Raw genomic sequence first — 16,368 nt, 5'->3', positions numbered from 1 at the left:
AGTCTTATAGAGGCATTTTCTTAATTAAGGTTCCCTTCTCTCAGATGTTAAGAAGCTTCAGGGTTTGGAGACCTGGCTCAGCAATTAAGAGTGCACGCTACTCTTCTAGAGGACTCAAGTTTGGTTCACATACTCAAAACTCAAGTTTGGTTCACATGCTCAAAACTGCCTATACCCCCAGCTCCAGGGGAATCATGCCCTCCTCTGGCCTCCCTGGACACCAGCGTGCACACGAGTGCATACACACACACACACACACACACACACACACACACACACACACACGTGTGAGCGAGGTAGTACAGGCCCATAGCCCCAGCATTGAAGAAGCTGAGGCAGGAGGATCACAATTTCTGAGCTAGCCTGAAGCACAAACTGAGTCTTTGTTTTAAAAAAGGGGTCATCAGGGAAAGCAGGAGCACCGCATTCATAAGCTGTTTCTGTAGGGATCTCAGGGGTGGGCACTGCTAGTGCACACACAGACTTTGGCCCAAAAGTACACTCATTACCAGTAGGCTTCTAACCGGGAAATAAAACCCCGTGTCGAGTGGAGTGAAGACTTTCTCACAGTCACGGAGGCTGCCGTCACATAGTCTCTGCCAGAGCTTAGTCCTCACCAAACCCACCCTCTTGCACGAGCCTGACTCGCCTGTACCTTTTCTGAGACCAGGCCCGGAGCTGTTTACAGGCACGTAATGTGTGGCCTCAACTTCTCTCTCTGCACGGCCAGATGGGGCTCTGTCTGGAGCTCCGTCAGAAGCCAGCCGGGCCACCTGGAACCATGACCAGATCGCTAATGGTCTGATAGGTTCTTTTCAGTTACGTGCTACTGCACAGTGGAAGGGCCATCTAAACCTTCAGAGGGAGTGTGGTGGGAACGGCAGCCAATGGTAAAAAGACTCCGGATCTCCTTGTTGCTTCCCCCTGTGGAGTATTCCAGATGCTTCTGAGATTCCAAAGAATTACCTCTTCCTCCATATTGTCATTCCCAGCAATTCCCAGCTTAGCCAGAAGCTACCCCGTTTCAGATGCTATAAATGGGAGAAGCTGATGGAGTGGGGTATTAACCCTGCAGAGGGGTTTCTGCTTGTACCATGGCCTGTGTATTTAAATTTTTAAATATTTACACATGTATATGGTGAAATAATTTTAAGCGATACTGAAAGGACAAAATGAGGCTGTGGGCATGGTGGCACATGCCTTTAATCCCACCACCGGCATGGGCATGGTGGCACATGCCTTTAATCCCACCACCGGCATGGGCATGGTGGCACATGCCTTTAATCCCACCACCGGCATGGGCATGGTGGCACATGCCTTTAATCCCACCACCGGCATGGGCAAGGTGGGAACTAAATGTCTTCCTTCTCTTCTTCCACATTAATCTCTCTCCAGTTCCTGTCCCAAATGCTCACAGGTGTGTGACTGCTGTTCTAAATAGTTTTGTGTACATTTACATACAACATACAAGAAAGTTTCATTGAAAAGCATGCTCAATCCAATAGTATCACACAGGTCTTCATTTCTGTTTTGATTTTTGTTTTATTCTTTTGTTTGTTTATCAAAGCAGTGTTTCTTTGTGTAACCCTAGCTGTCCTGGAACTGACTCTGTAGACCAGGCTGGCCTCTGCCTCCCGAGTGCTGGGATCAAAGGTGTGTGCCACCACCACCCAGCTGTTTTTTAAGTATCATTTTTAAATCACTGGACTGGAGCATAGCTTAGTGAGCAAAGTGCTTGCCACGCAGGCATGATCCCCAGGACCTACATAAAAACCAGATGTGATAACACATCTCTGTAACCCCAGCCTTCCTACAGCGAGGTGAAAGGTGGAGACATGAGAACCCCCAGAAGCTTAAGGGCTAGTAACCTGCTGAATATATGGTGATGAGATCCTTTTTGAAACAAAGTGGAAAGTGGGGGCTGACTCCCCGGGTTGTTCGCTGACCTCTACAAGTATACCGTGGCACACACAAGCACCTGCATGCACACACGTGCATTAACACATCATACAGACACACTTTTTCTTAAAAGATATCCTGGAAGTCTTTCCTACACCCAGACTCTTCTCATTTACTTTGGAGCATTGGGGTTTTCATTGCGTGGCTATCAGTATTATAGTTTACTTAAGCAATCTTGTGCTGGTAAACATTGAGATAGTCTGTGTACTTAGGGAGCATCATCATCACAAACACTTGTTTTACTTCCAGAAATAGATTGCTCCGGTACTTTCCCAGTGGAATTCTTTAGCCAAAGTACACATGGGGGTTTTAACAGTGAGATCAAATTGCCCTCCCATGGGGCAGAGCCAAGTTAAATTCTCATCAGCTGCATGGTGGGGACTTGCTTACTTTGTACCTGACAATATTGGTAATATTGAATTTTTTAATGTTAATCCAATATAGCAGGTCAAAAATAACTCGGAGTGGTTTGAGTTTGTGTTAGAAGTTGGCAGAACACTTCATTTGCTTATGGCATACTTGAACTTGGGTCTCTGAATCGCCTGTTTGTTGCTCTTTCTCTGAGTTTTTTCCTTTTTTTTTTTTTTTTTCTTTTCCTCTTGAGCGTTCTTACATTCAGCAGATCTCTATGTGGTTAGCAGTGTGCTGCACCCTGGAGCTGTGGCTGGGAATAACCATCAGCATCTTGGCCTTCTTGGCACTTGGTGGGGGCAAATGGTGGCGGCCTTACAGGGAGGCTCTGTGTCTCGTAGAACTGGACGGGGCAGAAGACTTTCCAGAGGAAACCAGGATAAGGCATGAGTAAGATTTAGAGGTTGCCAGGTGGTGATGGCACACACCTTTAACCCCAGCACTTGGGAGGCAGCGGCAGGCAGATCTCTGAATTCGAGGCCAGCCTGGTCTACAGAGTGAGTTCCAGGACAGGCAGGGCTACACAGAGAAACTCTGTCTCAGGGGAGAAAAAAAAAAAAAGATTTAGAGGCGAGGGGGGCATTTCTGTATAAAAGGATAGCTTTGTGGAGATGTTGTGAATACCATGAGCTATATTACCCAGGAAGTAACATGGAAGTAGTAATGACATTCACTTGAATTTCTTTCAATGGACTGTTGAGAAGAGACGCCAAAAGAAACCTTGTCTAGATGATTCAGAGAAATGAGCTGCCTGGGTGTTTTGTTTGTTTTCATTTTTTTTCTTTTTATCATGTTTTCACAAGCACTTCATGTGGAAGTTACCCATAGAGACCAGAAGAGGGAGCTAGAGTTGCACGTGGTTATTAGCCCCCCAATGTGAGTGATGGGAACAAAACCCAGGTCCTCTGGAAGAGTAGCAAGCAGGCTCTGTTAACTGCTGAGCTATCTCTCCAGCCCCAAATGTGCTTCTTTTCTGAAAATGTATTCATTTTTATTTTGGGTGTACGGGTGTTTGGCCTGTATGCATGTCTGCGCACCATGCGCAAGACTCCTGGTGCCTGCAGAGACCAGAAGAGGACATGTCGTCCACTGGGACTGGAGATCTAGACGGTTGTGAGCCACCAGGTGGGTGCTGGGATTGAACCCTGGTCCTCTGCCAGAGCAGCAAGTTTCTTAATCCATGAGCCATCTCTCCAGCCCCCTAAGTGTGATGCTGCTGCTGGGGCTGCTGGGGCTGCTGGGGCTGCTTCTTCTTCTTCTTCTTCCTCTTCTTCTTCTTCTTCTTCTTCTTCTTCTTCTTCTTCTTCTTCCTCTTCTTCTTCTTCTTCTTCTTCTTCTTCTTCTTCTTCTTCTTCTCCTCCTCCTCCTCCTCCTCCTCCTCCTCCTCCTCCTCCTCTTCCTCCTCCTCCTCTTCCTCCTCCTCCTCCTCCTCCTTTCTCCTCCTCCTTCCTTTTCCTCCTCCTTCTTTTAGACAGAATCTCAGGTAGTCCCTACTGGCTTCATATTTACCAGGTAACCAAGTAACTTTGAAATTCTGATCTCTTGCCTCTACTCCCAAGTGTTGGCTTTCCAAAATGAGCTACCCACACCCAGTTTTATTCAATGTTGGGGACAGAAGTTGAGGATTCTTGCATGCCATGCAGGAATGCTACCAACCGAGCTGTCTATATGGTCAGCCTCTGTAATACATGGTTAAGGTGCTCAATATACTCTTCCTTAGTTTCTGCCCTTGACTTTTGCTGTTCCAGTCAGGCTGGAATGTTGAGGGGCTCTGGGGGATGCCTAAGTATGGAGACTCTTCTGTCCCTTCAGGAAGCTCCTGACTATGAAGGCCTCATCTCTGGGAAAGCCAGCTACAGAAACACTGCTGAAACTGGCTTTAAGAACAAAAGAACCCTTATACTAAGAATAAATGGAATCTTGGCTTTGCGGAATGCAGTACGATAGGCCATAGGTGATAGGTAATTAGAGTGGATGTTAATCAGACAGTTCCTGTCTAACTTCGTTTATAGCGAAATTTCCACAATGGAGTTCTTAAGAGTTAAATTGATTTATTCTGCAAAGTGAAAGCACAAAGAGATGAAGGCCTGCTATGTTTGTGGTGTTTAGAATATCTTTTTATTTATCCTTTGACAGTTCCACACATGTGTCCTGAATCTTGATGATACCCTCCACAGCACCCCCTGCCACTCCCTCCAGACAGCCCTCAGTGTGTCCCCTCCCACCTTCATGCCCTCCTCTTACTGCTGTCACCTGTTGGGTCCAGTTAGCGCTGCCTACTGGGAAGATTCACTGTCCTTGTTGGCTCCGTGTTGTCCTGGCAACCACAGCAGCAGGGAGTCCATGAGTGCAATGGCCAGGCCATGTCCGGAAGTCAGCGTTTCTCAGTGCTCCTCCCCATCAACTGGCGCTCACATCCGTTCTGCCTCTTCCCCCGGATATGGAGCGAGCCTTGGGGGGATTGATGGAGACGCCTCGTTTAGGGCTGGGCATTCAGCAGTCACTTACTCTCCGCACTCTGCCCAGCTGTGAGCCTCTGCATGGCTACCTCTAGCCAAGGCTGAGAGCCGCACTAATCTCTGGGTAAAAACATAAATATCAGAAGGCAGTTTGGCAACACGTATGAAAACAGGGACATCTTTGATCCTAATCCATCATTGTCATGTGGGTTTCAAGGTGCCAAATGTTTCTGAAAATGTCCTGTACTGTCCTCCCATTAGTCCAACTCCGTCCTTGCCTTCTCCTTCTCTCCTCCCTTACCGTTAGCCCAAGTCCTCATGAACTTAAACAAGTCACTTCCTGTCCCTGAAGAGGTGTGTTGTTACTTCAGGCAGAAAAGGTTTATTTTGCCAGGCAGTGGCAGGGAAGTCATGGAGGTAAGGTGAGGCAGCAGCTGGTTACATTGTAGCTGTAGGGGAAGCAAAGGAAGATGAAGGGGAAGTAGGGCTCCACTATAAGCCCTCAAGGCCCACCCCCCAGTGACCTACTTCCTCCAGCAAGGCTCTACAGCCTAAAGGTTCCACTGCCTTCCCGAACAGTAACCACCATCTGGAGTCCAAGTGTTCAGTAGTGAGTCTGTGGTGGACACCTCACATTCAAACCACAGCAGCCAGCGTCTGGAGAATGAGGCTAACAATAGCAACATAGTGAGGATTACATTTGACAGCGAACAGAAGTCTCCAACACAGCCCACAGGCTCAAACGCCCACAGAGGCTGGGGTGGTGGCTCAGCAGGTAAGACATTTCCATACAGGCACAGGGACCAGAGTTCAGATCTCCAGGACTCAGGTAAATTCTAGGTAGGAATGGAAGCCCACCTGTAGTCAAATCACTCTGTGGGGATGGGAGCCCCAGAACAAGGCAGCCATGCTAGCCATATCCAAGGTCTGGGTTTAGTTGAGAGACCCTACCTAGTGAATAAGACTCAGAATGATTGAGGAGAACTCCTGACATCAAGCTCCAGGCACACACACACACACACACACACACACACACACACACACACACACACAGAGAGAGAGAGAGAGAGAGAGAGAGAGAGAGAGAGAGAGAGAGAGAACATAAATATGCATTTAAAAAGCCCAGAGAAGTTAGAAAGGAAATAAAAAAAAGAACAAACATGACCAGGAAAAAGAACAAACATGACTAGGAAGACTAGAAAACCATGTGGCCCTCTTGGCTTTGCGCCTGTTGGTAAGCCTACAGTCAGAATTACAAGCAAGACTTAGCCACCATTGGTAAGTGTACAATCAGGATTATAAGAAAAATGCTATCCTGCAAGGAGAAAGGCAAACACTATAACTGTCATAAAAGATCTGTGTTCGTCAATGAGACTCAGCCTCTGTTGCAGGATATTTGATCACACCATGAACCCCGAGATTGGGCTCACCCCTCCCCCAAGAGTCACTTATTGAGCCATGGGGATCAACGGAATGGTCACAACACTTGGCTAATGCATGGTGTACTAATGGTTCATAGACCAATGACGGGACCAAGGCTAATGGAAGGCGGCAGCCTATAGACCAGGGGGTGGAACGGCCAGTACTGAGGAAGGAACCACAAAATCAGCACAGCACTATTGGCTATAAGACAAACCACCAGGAAAGCAAAAGGAAAGTCTCTGTCTTCTCCAATTCATGGTGTACGTACAATGGTATAGCCACACAGTCATCAGAATGGAAAACCGCTAACTGGCAGATCAATGGCAAAGATGTCTGGTCATAGGAGGCATGAATGGAAATGGCGTGACCTAGCAAAACTTAGCAAAGACATCAAAATTTATGTAGCTCATACAAGCAAGACAGACAAAACATCTGAAAATAATGGACAAATTGGCATCATGTCTAACTAAGACTAGAATATTAAAATTTGCCAGGAAATAAATTTAGAATAAATCAGCAAGAATGATAGATTACACATTCAGAATACTTGAAAGTTTACCCCTAACACTAAAAAATAAGGGGAAATGGAGGACCAAACCAAACCAGGATAACCCTATAAGAATAACCACTATAAGGAATCCATAGCCAGGTGGTGGTTCACACCTTTAATCCCAACACTTGGGAGGCAGAGGCAGACACATAAGAATTACAGTGATTTAAATTTAAAAGCTGTGCTTACAAAAGACAGACTAAGATTCAAAACAAATATCCTTTGTAATCTAAATATAAATACATTTTAACCTTGAAGTTATATATAAAGAGAAAGGGGATATGGGTATATTTATCCACACATTCTCAGGTATATTTAGTTTCAAATTAAAAAAAATTTTAATTGAAAGATACTTTTTCTGTTGCCAAAAAACATTTTGCCCTAGGAAAGATACAACCTGCCAAAAAAGGAACCCCCCAGAATTAGGGTCTGGGCAGAGTTTTGCTTTTATCTTTCCAAGAAAATAAAAACATCCAACTAAGGAATCCAGAGACCACTGGACAAGTGAAACATCTGAAGAAAAAGGACGGATCAAGAGAAAATGTCCCAAGAAAAAGAGCAAAATGGCCAAGTGGTGTCTCCCGGCTCCAGCTGACTGGCCTGAAAAGCCCAGCTTGGAGCCCCAGGCCAGCGCCAGCACCCAGGCCGCCATCTTGCCCGAGCACTTCCCCTTCCCGTGGACACCCCCATCCCACCAAACCCCCGATGTTCTGCTCAAACAGTGGACACCTTTGGTTTGACTGTGTATTCTACCCTGCCAGGATTACCGCTAAGCTAACAGACACCACCCAAAGATCAGCTTCGGACTACAAACTGCTCCGAACATTCAGATTGCTGAGTTCCTATGAGACTGACACAGACATTTCACAGAACTTTGAACTCAAAAATACTTCATGCTAAGACTGCCAAATACAACCGAGCTGGACATTGTGGAAAGCTTGGCAAAAATAGCTTCATTATTGTAAATGGTTTTACTGTGTTAGAGTTAAAAAACTTTCCTTTTATTTAGACAAAAAGGGGGAGAAATGTATTTGATCACATTGTGAACCCCGTGATTGTGTTATTTACTAGCCCCTGAGTCTTTATTGGTAAAATCTAATGACTGAGGTTTACTTAAAAACAACAGGCCTCACTGTTGAGGAATGATGGACAGTGCGTGGGGACAGGGACTGATCAGAGCTTTCAGACCCCTGGAAAGTGAGGCATCCCTCTGAGTACCTGCTTGCCTACATCCTGGGAGAACATAGGGCCAGTGTTCACGGTTAACATGCCCTCCTGATTCACAAGAAAAGCCAAGACTCTTATTTTTTTTAATGTGAAATCTCCCAATTTTAGGCTTCATTATATCAAAACAAAAAATAAAAAACAAAAACACTGCAAAAGCCAAACGAAGCTCATCCATGGGCTGAAGGGCCCTCCCTCACCTCAGTAATGGCACAATTACGTAAAGTAGTTTTCCTCCCTCATGCCTGATTCTCCCCTTGCTGTTTTGTCCCTCTCTTTCACATCCTTTTCTCCCAGCCACCCCCACCCATCCTTCCTTTTTCCCAAGTCCACATGGAAGGGAATCATTGAGGTGAGGGAGTGATCAAGCCAGAGGTGGTGTGCTCACAAACCCTCTGTATACCCCGGGGCCATTAGATGAATGACTTTGGTTCTTAAATTGTTTTCTTGTGCACACCCTGAGCTTACCAGAGAAACTGCCTCATTTGTCTCCACAGCCTTGCGAAGTCGCTCTGGCCGCTCCATCATCAATGGGAACTGGGCGATTGACCGCCCGGGGAAGTATGAGGGCGGAGGGACGATGTTCACCTACAAGCGACCCAATGAGATCTCCAGCACTGCTGGGGAGTCGTTTTTGGCTGAAGGTCCCACCAATGAGATCCTGGATGTCTATGTGAGTTTGGGTGTTTGGGTGTGTGGGGGGGGTGCCCTCTGGACTTGGGATCCTATCACTCTGAACAAATAAACCACATGTCTTGGCCCAGGCTTGATAAATCATTTGAGTGGAGCCCGTTTGAGGGACCCCTTTCAATGCTTGGCATTGGTCTTCGACATTTACCCCTGAATGTACAAGACTCACAGAAACCATAAAGTCTACCAGGTGCTTTCTTACCCTCGGAGTTTATGGACCCAGTAAAACCAATTTTACTTGTTGAACCGAAGCAGAGCAAACAAATGCCCTGCTTCATGAGCCCTGGAGCTCCTCCAGGCTCCTTCCTCTCACTGCTAATTTGGCGTGTTTTCTTCTGTGGCAGTAGAAAGAAAATGCCAAGTGCAAAGCAGCCCACTCTAGGCCCAGCCTTCTCAACCCCATCAAGGCAAATGTAGAAGGAGCACTCGAGGGGACCCCAATGACCCGATGAAGCTTTAGCTGCACACACATGCTCTGCTTCATACAGACAGGGCTGTGATCACCATACTTGAAGCCAGAAAATTAATATTAAATTAAAGAGTTGTCTCTAATGGCCTTTTAAAAAAAAAAAAAAAAAACTACTAGAGGGACCTGGGGAGCTCACTCTGTCTATAAAGTGCCTGTCTTGTAAGCATGAGAACCTGAGTTCCAGCCTCAACAGCCATGTAAAAGATGGGTGTGGTGCCATATGCCTGTAATCCCAGGATGTGGAGGCAGAGACAGGAAAATCGATGAGACTCGCTGGCCAGCCAGCCTAGCCTAATAGTGAGCCCGAGGTCCCAGTCAGAGACCCTGTCTCAAACAGTGCTGGGGGTGGGGGGTCTGCTCCCGAGTCATGACACCCAACCTTTGACCTCCACATGCACACATACACATGGGCGCGCACACACATGAAGCCGCTAGAATCCAGTTTTCTGAAAAGATGAGGAACTAAAAGGTGACAAGAAACAAAAGCTTAAAATAAATACACAGATGTCTACTGTCCTCGGAGCCGTGCTGGCCTCTAATATCTGCTGTATCGGGTCTTAGAAACAGCGTTCATTGTGATTGCTCCTGCAGCTCCACAGTCTGGTCTGCTCCTCTTAAGGGATAGTATGCTAAAAGTTACAAAAGACGCCTTGTTTTAGTTAATTTGGGGTGTTTTTTTGTGAGTCATCTACTTGGTTGGTTGGCTCTGGGTGAATGTGAATGGTATCAGAGGTGAAGGCTCCTCCGGGGAAAGCCTCCTGTGGGTGGTCTAGGAAGGGTGGCCAACAATAACCCCATAAACAGCGTAAGGCTTTCAGTGGCTGAACCCAGGGTGTTTCCTCACACAGAAGAGGCATGGGGGAGGGCAGAAGGAGAAACAGGGTGTGCAAAGGGAATTAAGGGGGTTGGAGCAGACACCAAGATCCTGCAGCCACGTAGCTGTGTCCCTCAGGGGTCGCCATGTAGCTGTGTCCCTCAGGGGTCTGGTGCTCAGGGTCATGTTTCTGCAACGCCAATGAGTTGGTCTTGTGCTGTGAGGAGGCCAATGCTTCTCACATCTGTCTGCCTCTGGACGAGTGATGGGGGGAGCCCGTTTCACTGGTAGGGAGCAGGAAAGAGATATGCAGGGCTCCAGTGCAGATGTGACTCGGGTACTTGCAGGGTAACAAGACTTCAAAATCGGTCATTCTTCTTCTCTCTCTTCCTGATGAAGAAGTTAAAACTAGGGATCCAGTGCCTGGCTCTGGGTTGCACAGCTGGCCAGTAAGAGCCACTTTACAGAGCAGAAATATCGACAAGACAATGTCCCCTGGCTTGGCTCCCAATTATAGTGTAGATTTGAGTGCTGTGACTCCCGTCCGCCCGTCACCCTGCCTCCTACCGTCACAGCTGTGAACACAGGAAGGGCTGGTAGACATGGATTAATTCTGTTGGCCTCCCTCACTTACCTTGGGCCTCTGTTCCAGACCTGTGCAGCCCACGAAGCTTCCTGCTGGCCATCCTACTTACTTTTATCTTTTGATTGGTTGGCTGTTTTTATCATTGTTTCCTCGAAGAACACGACTGAGGCAGACTTACATTTTTCATATGTGGGAATTTTTGTTTTTTATTTGTTTGGGTTTTTTGTTGTTATTGTTGTTGTTTGTTTGATTGATTGATCTGGGTTTTGGGTTTCCACTCCATTTTATTATAGTTCCGAGGCTCTCTATGTGTGAAAGTGAGTGAGACTCAGGGAACCTACAAGAGAAAGGACTGAGGACCAGCCAGCCTTATAGGCCTAGAGGGATTAAAGGGCCCTTGTTATTCTAGGCCCATTCTGCCCAGATCTTCTTCTACTCCTTGTTCGCTTGACTCTGTGTCACCACCTAGTGCTCAAACAGGAGACATTTAGAGGCCACAGGTCCAAGCCCTGGCTGAGGATGGCTGCCAGCCACAGCTTCTCCTACCGTAGACCCTGTCCAATTTGACTTTATAAAACCCTGACTTTTTTTCTTTTCTTTTTTTTTTCTTTTTTGTTTTTAGAGACAGGGTTTCTCTGTGTAGTTTTGGTGACTGTCCTGGATCTCACTCTGTAGACCAGGCTGGGCTCAAACTCATAGAGATCCTCCTGGCTCTGCCTCCTGAGTGCTGGGATTAAAGGCGTGCACCACCGCCCGGCTTAAAACCCTGACTTTTGTGTTGATGGAATCTTGACTGTTCACTCTCTTTTTTTCTGAACACATGAAGTCTTTAATTCTTCAGAACAGTCCACAAGAAGCCACTGGAAGTAACTTCATATACCATGCTACAGGTTTATTGTGTAATAGATGAGAACTTGCACATTTAACTACAGGACCACTTACGTTATTGAGATCCAAGCCAGAAGGAAATTGGGGTATGTGTGGGCTGTGGTGACTTTGACTTTGTGTCCTCAGATGATACACCAGCAGCCCAACCCAGGAGTCCACTACGAGTACGTGATCATGGGGAACAATGCCATCAGCCCACAGGTGCCACCCCACAGGAGACCAGGTAAGGTCCCTTACCTTTCCACCGAGTATTCTGAGTCACTTTCTCTTAAAGTGACTCACTCCCTCCCTCTCTCTCTCTCTCTCTCTCTCTCTCTCTCTCTCTCTCTCTCTCTCCTTTACCCTCTGTGTCCTGAACAATGCACAGAATCCCCATGGACACATATTTCAAGTTAGTAGACTCAGTATCAGAACATGTTTCTCCATGTGAGTCTCACTGATAGGATATTTCATTCACTTGATCCTAAGCCAAAGTTAGACATCCTGATCCCACATCTGGGGTGAGTACATCAGCTTCCTATTGCTGCTGTAGCAAATGACCTTCCAACTAGTATCTTAGAATAAGATGAAGATAATTGTCTTACAGTTCTGAAGGTCAGAGATTTGGAAAGGGTTTCATGAGGCCAAGACCAGAGTGCTACAGTCAGAATCCACTTCTCTCCTGTTTCAGCTTCTAGAAACCTCAGTCTCCATGGCCTCTGACCCCTTCCTCCACCTCCAAAGCCAACACCATACACATTTCAAGTCTCGCTCCCACTTGGGCTCTGCATGGTACTATCTCTTCTGATTCTCAAGCACCCATCTCTTTCCTTCATAAGGACCCCTGAGAATACCTCAGGCCCTGGTACTCCATGTCTCCTGCCCACCTGAAGCTGCTCTAAAAATAGCATCAGGGCTGTACACCCCGTAAGGGAAGGACCAGAGTTCACATCTCCAGAACCAACTTAATGGCCAGGCGGGCGCAGCAGCCACTCAGGAGGTGGAGACAGAGGACCCCGGCGCAGGCAGGATGGCTGGATTGGCTGCCAACAGTGAGCTCTGGGTTCGGTTACAAGACCTTGCCTTGAATACAGCAGAGAGAAATCAAGGAAGACTCTTGATTGTAACCGCAGGCCTGCACATGTATGTTCAATGCACTCTAACATGTGTATATTCATGTATATGTAAACAGAGGTATACATATGTACACATACATACACTAAGAGAAAAAAGTAATAATAACATCAATTAAAACAAAACAAAAAGCATCCGCCTTCAACTCCCTTTTCCTCCCAGAGGGACTCTCTCTTAACAGTGCAATGAATTCTGCCCTGCCCTTCTCTATTCAAACACAGTCGTGTCTGCAGAAAATTTGAGCATTTGTCTACAAATCAAATATCATTGTTTTCAATTAGTCGACTCAAATCCAACCTGAACATCACCCTTTGCTGAAGTCGGCAGAAAATCCCCTCTCAGTCAACCCAGAGGCTATACACATATGACGGGCGTCCATGTACACACATGTGCAGCAAGCGTAAGGGAAGGCCCTGGGATCTAGGATGGGCTAAAGCACCACTAACACCCCCACCCCCGCTTCCCCCCTCCCTCTGAGCACTGACTCCACTGAGGTGCTCATAGGAGGAGCTTCATGGAACCCTCCAGCTTGTGCTGGGGCAAAGAACACAGGATGGGATGGAGAGCTGACCCCCATCTCACCCTGGATGTGGTCCTGCTCCAAGGACATTGTGTGGTTCATGCCAGCGTCCTTGGTGCTCGGGAAATGGAAAGCCTCTAGCCCTGCCTGAGCTTTCAGACATCGCTGTTTAAAAAGGCCCGCTCCGGGCCGGGCCGGGCAGTGGTGGCGCACGCCTTTAATCCCAGCACTCGGGAGGCAGAGGCAGGCGGATCTCTGAGTTCGAGGCCAGCCTGGTCTACAAAGCGAGTTCCAGGAAAGGCGCAAAGCTGCACAAAGAAACCCTGTCTCAAAAAACCAAAATAAAATAAAAAAAATAATAAATAAATAAAAAGGCCCACTCCATCGGTCCCTCGCCCTGCCTGACCCCCACTGGTGCTTACGGGAACTCGGCTCTATCCTTCCTAAGAACCCAGGTTTGCACTGTGCTAAGGGAGAGTGGTCCTCATCACACCAAACGGCTTTCATTTTATCTGTTTAAAATGAAAATCAGCAAGAGAATCTAAGAGCGTAGCTGCTGTCTCAGACTTGAAGAGGGTGGGAAACAAGGATAATGCCATATCTCAAAAACCGACCTGCCACAGCTGCACATGTGTGTGTCCGTGCGTGCACAAACCCAAGTCTGTGCGTTTTCGTCCACCACACAACACATCACCATGCTGCTGGGTTAGAACGTCTAGGTGCTGCGTTCTTGCTTATTCCAGTTCACAGTTGTGCGTTGGTGGCATTTGGTTTTTACCGTCGATACGCACCAAAGTCTGTTGTTGTCTTGCTATTTCATAGAATATGTTAGTAACCATACTTCTTTTTTTTTAATTTTTAGTTTATTTAGTTGTATTTTATGTCCACTGGTATTTTGCCTGCATGTGTGTCTGTGTGAGGGTGTCAGACTCCCTGGAACTGGAGCTACAGACAGTTGTAAGCTGCCATGTGGGTGCTGGGAATTGAACTTGGGTCCTCTGGAAGAGCAGTCAGTGCTCTTAACAGCTGAGCCATCTCTCCAGCCCCTAGTAATCATATTTCTATTAACAGCCTTAAGTAAAATAATGAGAATGTGTGTACAGCAAATATTCCAGAAACTACATAAGTGGGTCAAAGCGTACGTGCATTTAAAATTTGGAACCCTAATCCAGACTGCTCTCCAAAAGTTAGCATCTATTTGCACGCTCATGCACAATGAAAAACAGGGAGTTTACCTTCCAGCAGAGGATTTAGGGACTTGAGCCTCCAAACTCTGTAATCCTTAGTGTGAGGTTAAAAAAAAAAAAGAAAAAGAAAATGAAAAAGAGTTGAGGGTCTCCTGGTCCATGTTTTCATAGGAGAGTTTCACTATGAGTGAAGTTGAGAGGTTTGGGGCTGTTTGTTTGCTTGTGGGGGAGGGACTGTCTTCCCATGGCCTTTGACATTGTCTTACTGATCTTTTTACACGTTTTTATATGTATGAGTGTTTTGTTGTGTGCCACACGTGTGCCTGGTGCCCCAGGATGTCAGAAGAGGGTGCTGGATCCCCTGGAACTGGAGTTATAGACAGTTGTGAGCGGCCATGTGGGGACTGGGAATTGAACCTGGGTCCTCTAGAAGAGCAGCCCGTGCTTCTAACCTCTGAGCCATCTCTCCTTCTTACTGATTTTTAATAATGTTTTAAATATGAGAGAAGTACTCCTGTGATTTCAAATGAACTGGTGTTGCCGTCTCCTTTTTCAACTCAGCGTCCAAAGGAACCTCACGTGTCTGTGTGCCTCTCCTAGGAGAGCCTGTCAATGGGCAGTTGGAGGCCGAAGACAGGAGCCCGGAGGACAGAGAAGAGAGGGAGAAGAACCAGGAGAAGGAAGACTCACGTGGCGAGGCCCCTGAGGTCTTGACGTCGGAATCCTCACACACACAGACCTTCCCCATCAGGCATCCTGATAGATTCCCTCCCCACCGACCAGACAACTTGGTGCCACCAGCCGCACAGACCCCCAGGCGAAGCCGGGACCACAACTGGAAGCAGCTGGGGACGACAGAGTGCTCCACCACCTGTGGGAAAGGTAAGCCTGTGTGGAAAGCCCAAGCAAGGCCTATACGGGAGGGAGCCCCTCACCACATAAACCACGTGCAAGATGGCTTGCTCTTGTGCACTGTTGTGCCCAGATCGCGACCCCCGCCCCCAGAAACCACTGAAGATGAGCGTACCTGAATGCAAAAGCAAGGTTTTAATTCGGGATATCCAAGAGCAATACATGCCTAGGCAGGGACTTCATCCAACACACCCAACGCAGTGGAGGCTGGAGGAAGTGCCCACCCCTCTGCAAGCTCAGTTTTTAAAGGCAAAACCCACAAGGTTACATCAGTTAAGGGTGCTAGTACAGGTACAGTTCTGATTGGCTCGCTTCTAGGGACTTTCCAGAGACCTTATCTTTATCTTACCGCTAGGTGGGTGGTTGCCTGTCACCTTTTCCCATTGACTGCCCTCAGATGGGGACACTCTGTGGTTAAACAATCACCATGGAGACCAGGATTGGGACATCCCATGATCACACAGTCGCCATCACAGGATTAACTTGTTATTCTGTAAAAATGGAAGAGCTTTGGTCTCACACACATTGTGTTAGAGGTTCCCAAGATAACCCACAGGCTCATCCAGCCATGGGACTTAAAGATGCAGAAAATCGCCGGGCGGTGGTGGCACACGCCTTTAATCCCAGCACTTGGGAGGCAGAGGCAGGTGGATCTCTGTGAGTTCGAGGCCAGCCTGGTCTCCAAAGTGAGTTCCAGGAAAGGCGCAAAGCTACACAGAGAAACCCTGTCTCGAAAAAAACAAAAAAAAAAAAAAAAAGATGCAGAAAATCTGTGCTCACACCCCCATTTATCACGGTGAAAGAACAGATTTGAGTGAGCAAGTGGGCACGCACGTGGGCTGACTCCAGGAGAAACCAGCTCCCAGGAGTCCCTTCCAGCAGAGGCACCATCCTCCAGTAATAATATGTGACAGTTCGAGTTGGATACTGCCAACCAGAGATGCTCACCCAAGCTTTGGTGCACAGGTGCCTACATCATCATTCCAAAGGCCTCACTCTGGCACCCCGGGGGTCAGCTGACACAGTACGCCAGGGCACCAAAGCACACAGAAACAGACGTTCACTGTCCTACCAGGGCCTTCATGGCTCAAGATCACTGGCATAGGAAACACTCAGGCAATGAAGGAAACACCACCCCTCCCCACACACAGTGGGAGTGTCCTC

General features: G+C 47.3%; 1 protein-coding gene across 1 annotated transcript in view; it reads left to right on the top strand.

The window, feature by feature from the left end:
* Thsd4 (thrombospondin type 1 domain containing 4) overlaps window positions 1–16,368 on the top strand; it is a 485,807-nt gene that overhangs the window by 443,975 nt on the left and 25,464 nt on the right. The window contains exons 6-8 of the mRNA XM_059269043.1: window positions 8,523–8,698; window positions 11,599–11,695; window positions 14,893–15,174. Of these exons, the coding sequence (XP_059125026.1) occupies window positions 8,523–8,698; window positions 11,599–11,695; window positions 14,893–15,174 (555 nt within the window). The remainder of the gene's footprint in view (window positions 1–8,522; window positions 8,699–11,598; window positions 11,696–14,892; window positions 15,175–16,368) is intronic.

The sequence above is a fragment of the Peromyscus eremicus genome, chromosome 7 (assembly GCF_949786415.1).
Source record: "Peromyscus eremicus chromosome 7, PerEre_H2_v1, whole genome shotgun sequence".
Lineage (NCBI taxonomy): Eukaryota > Metazoa > Chordata > Mammalia > Rodentia > Cricetidae > Peromyscus > Peromyscus eremicus.
This window is presented reverse-complemented; position numbering and strand designations above follow the sequence as displayed.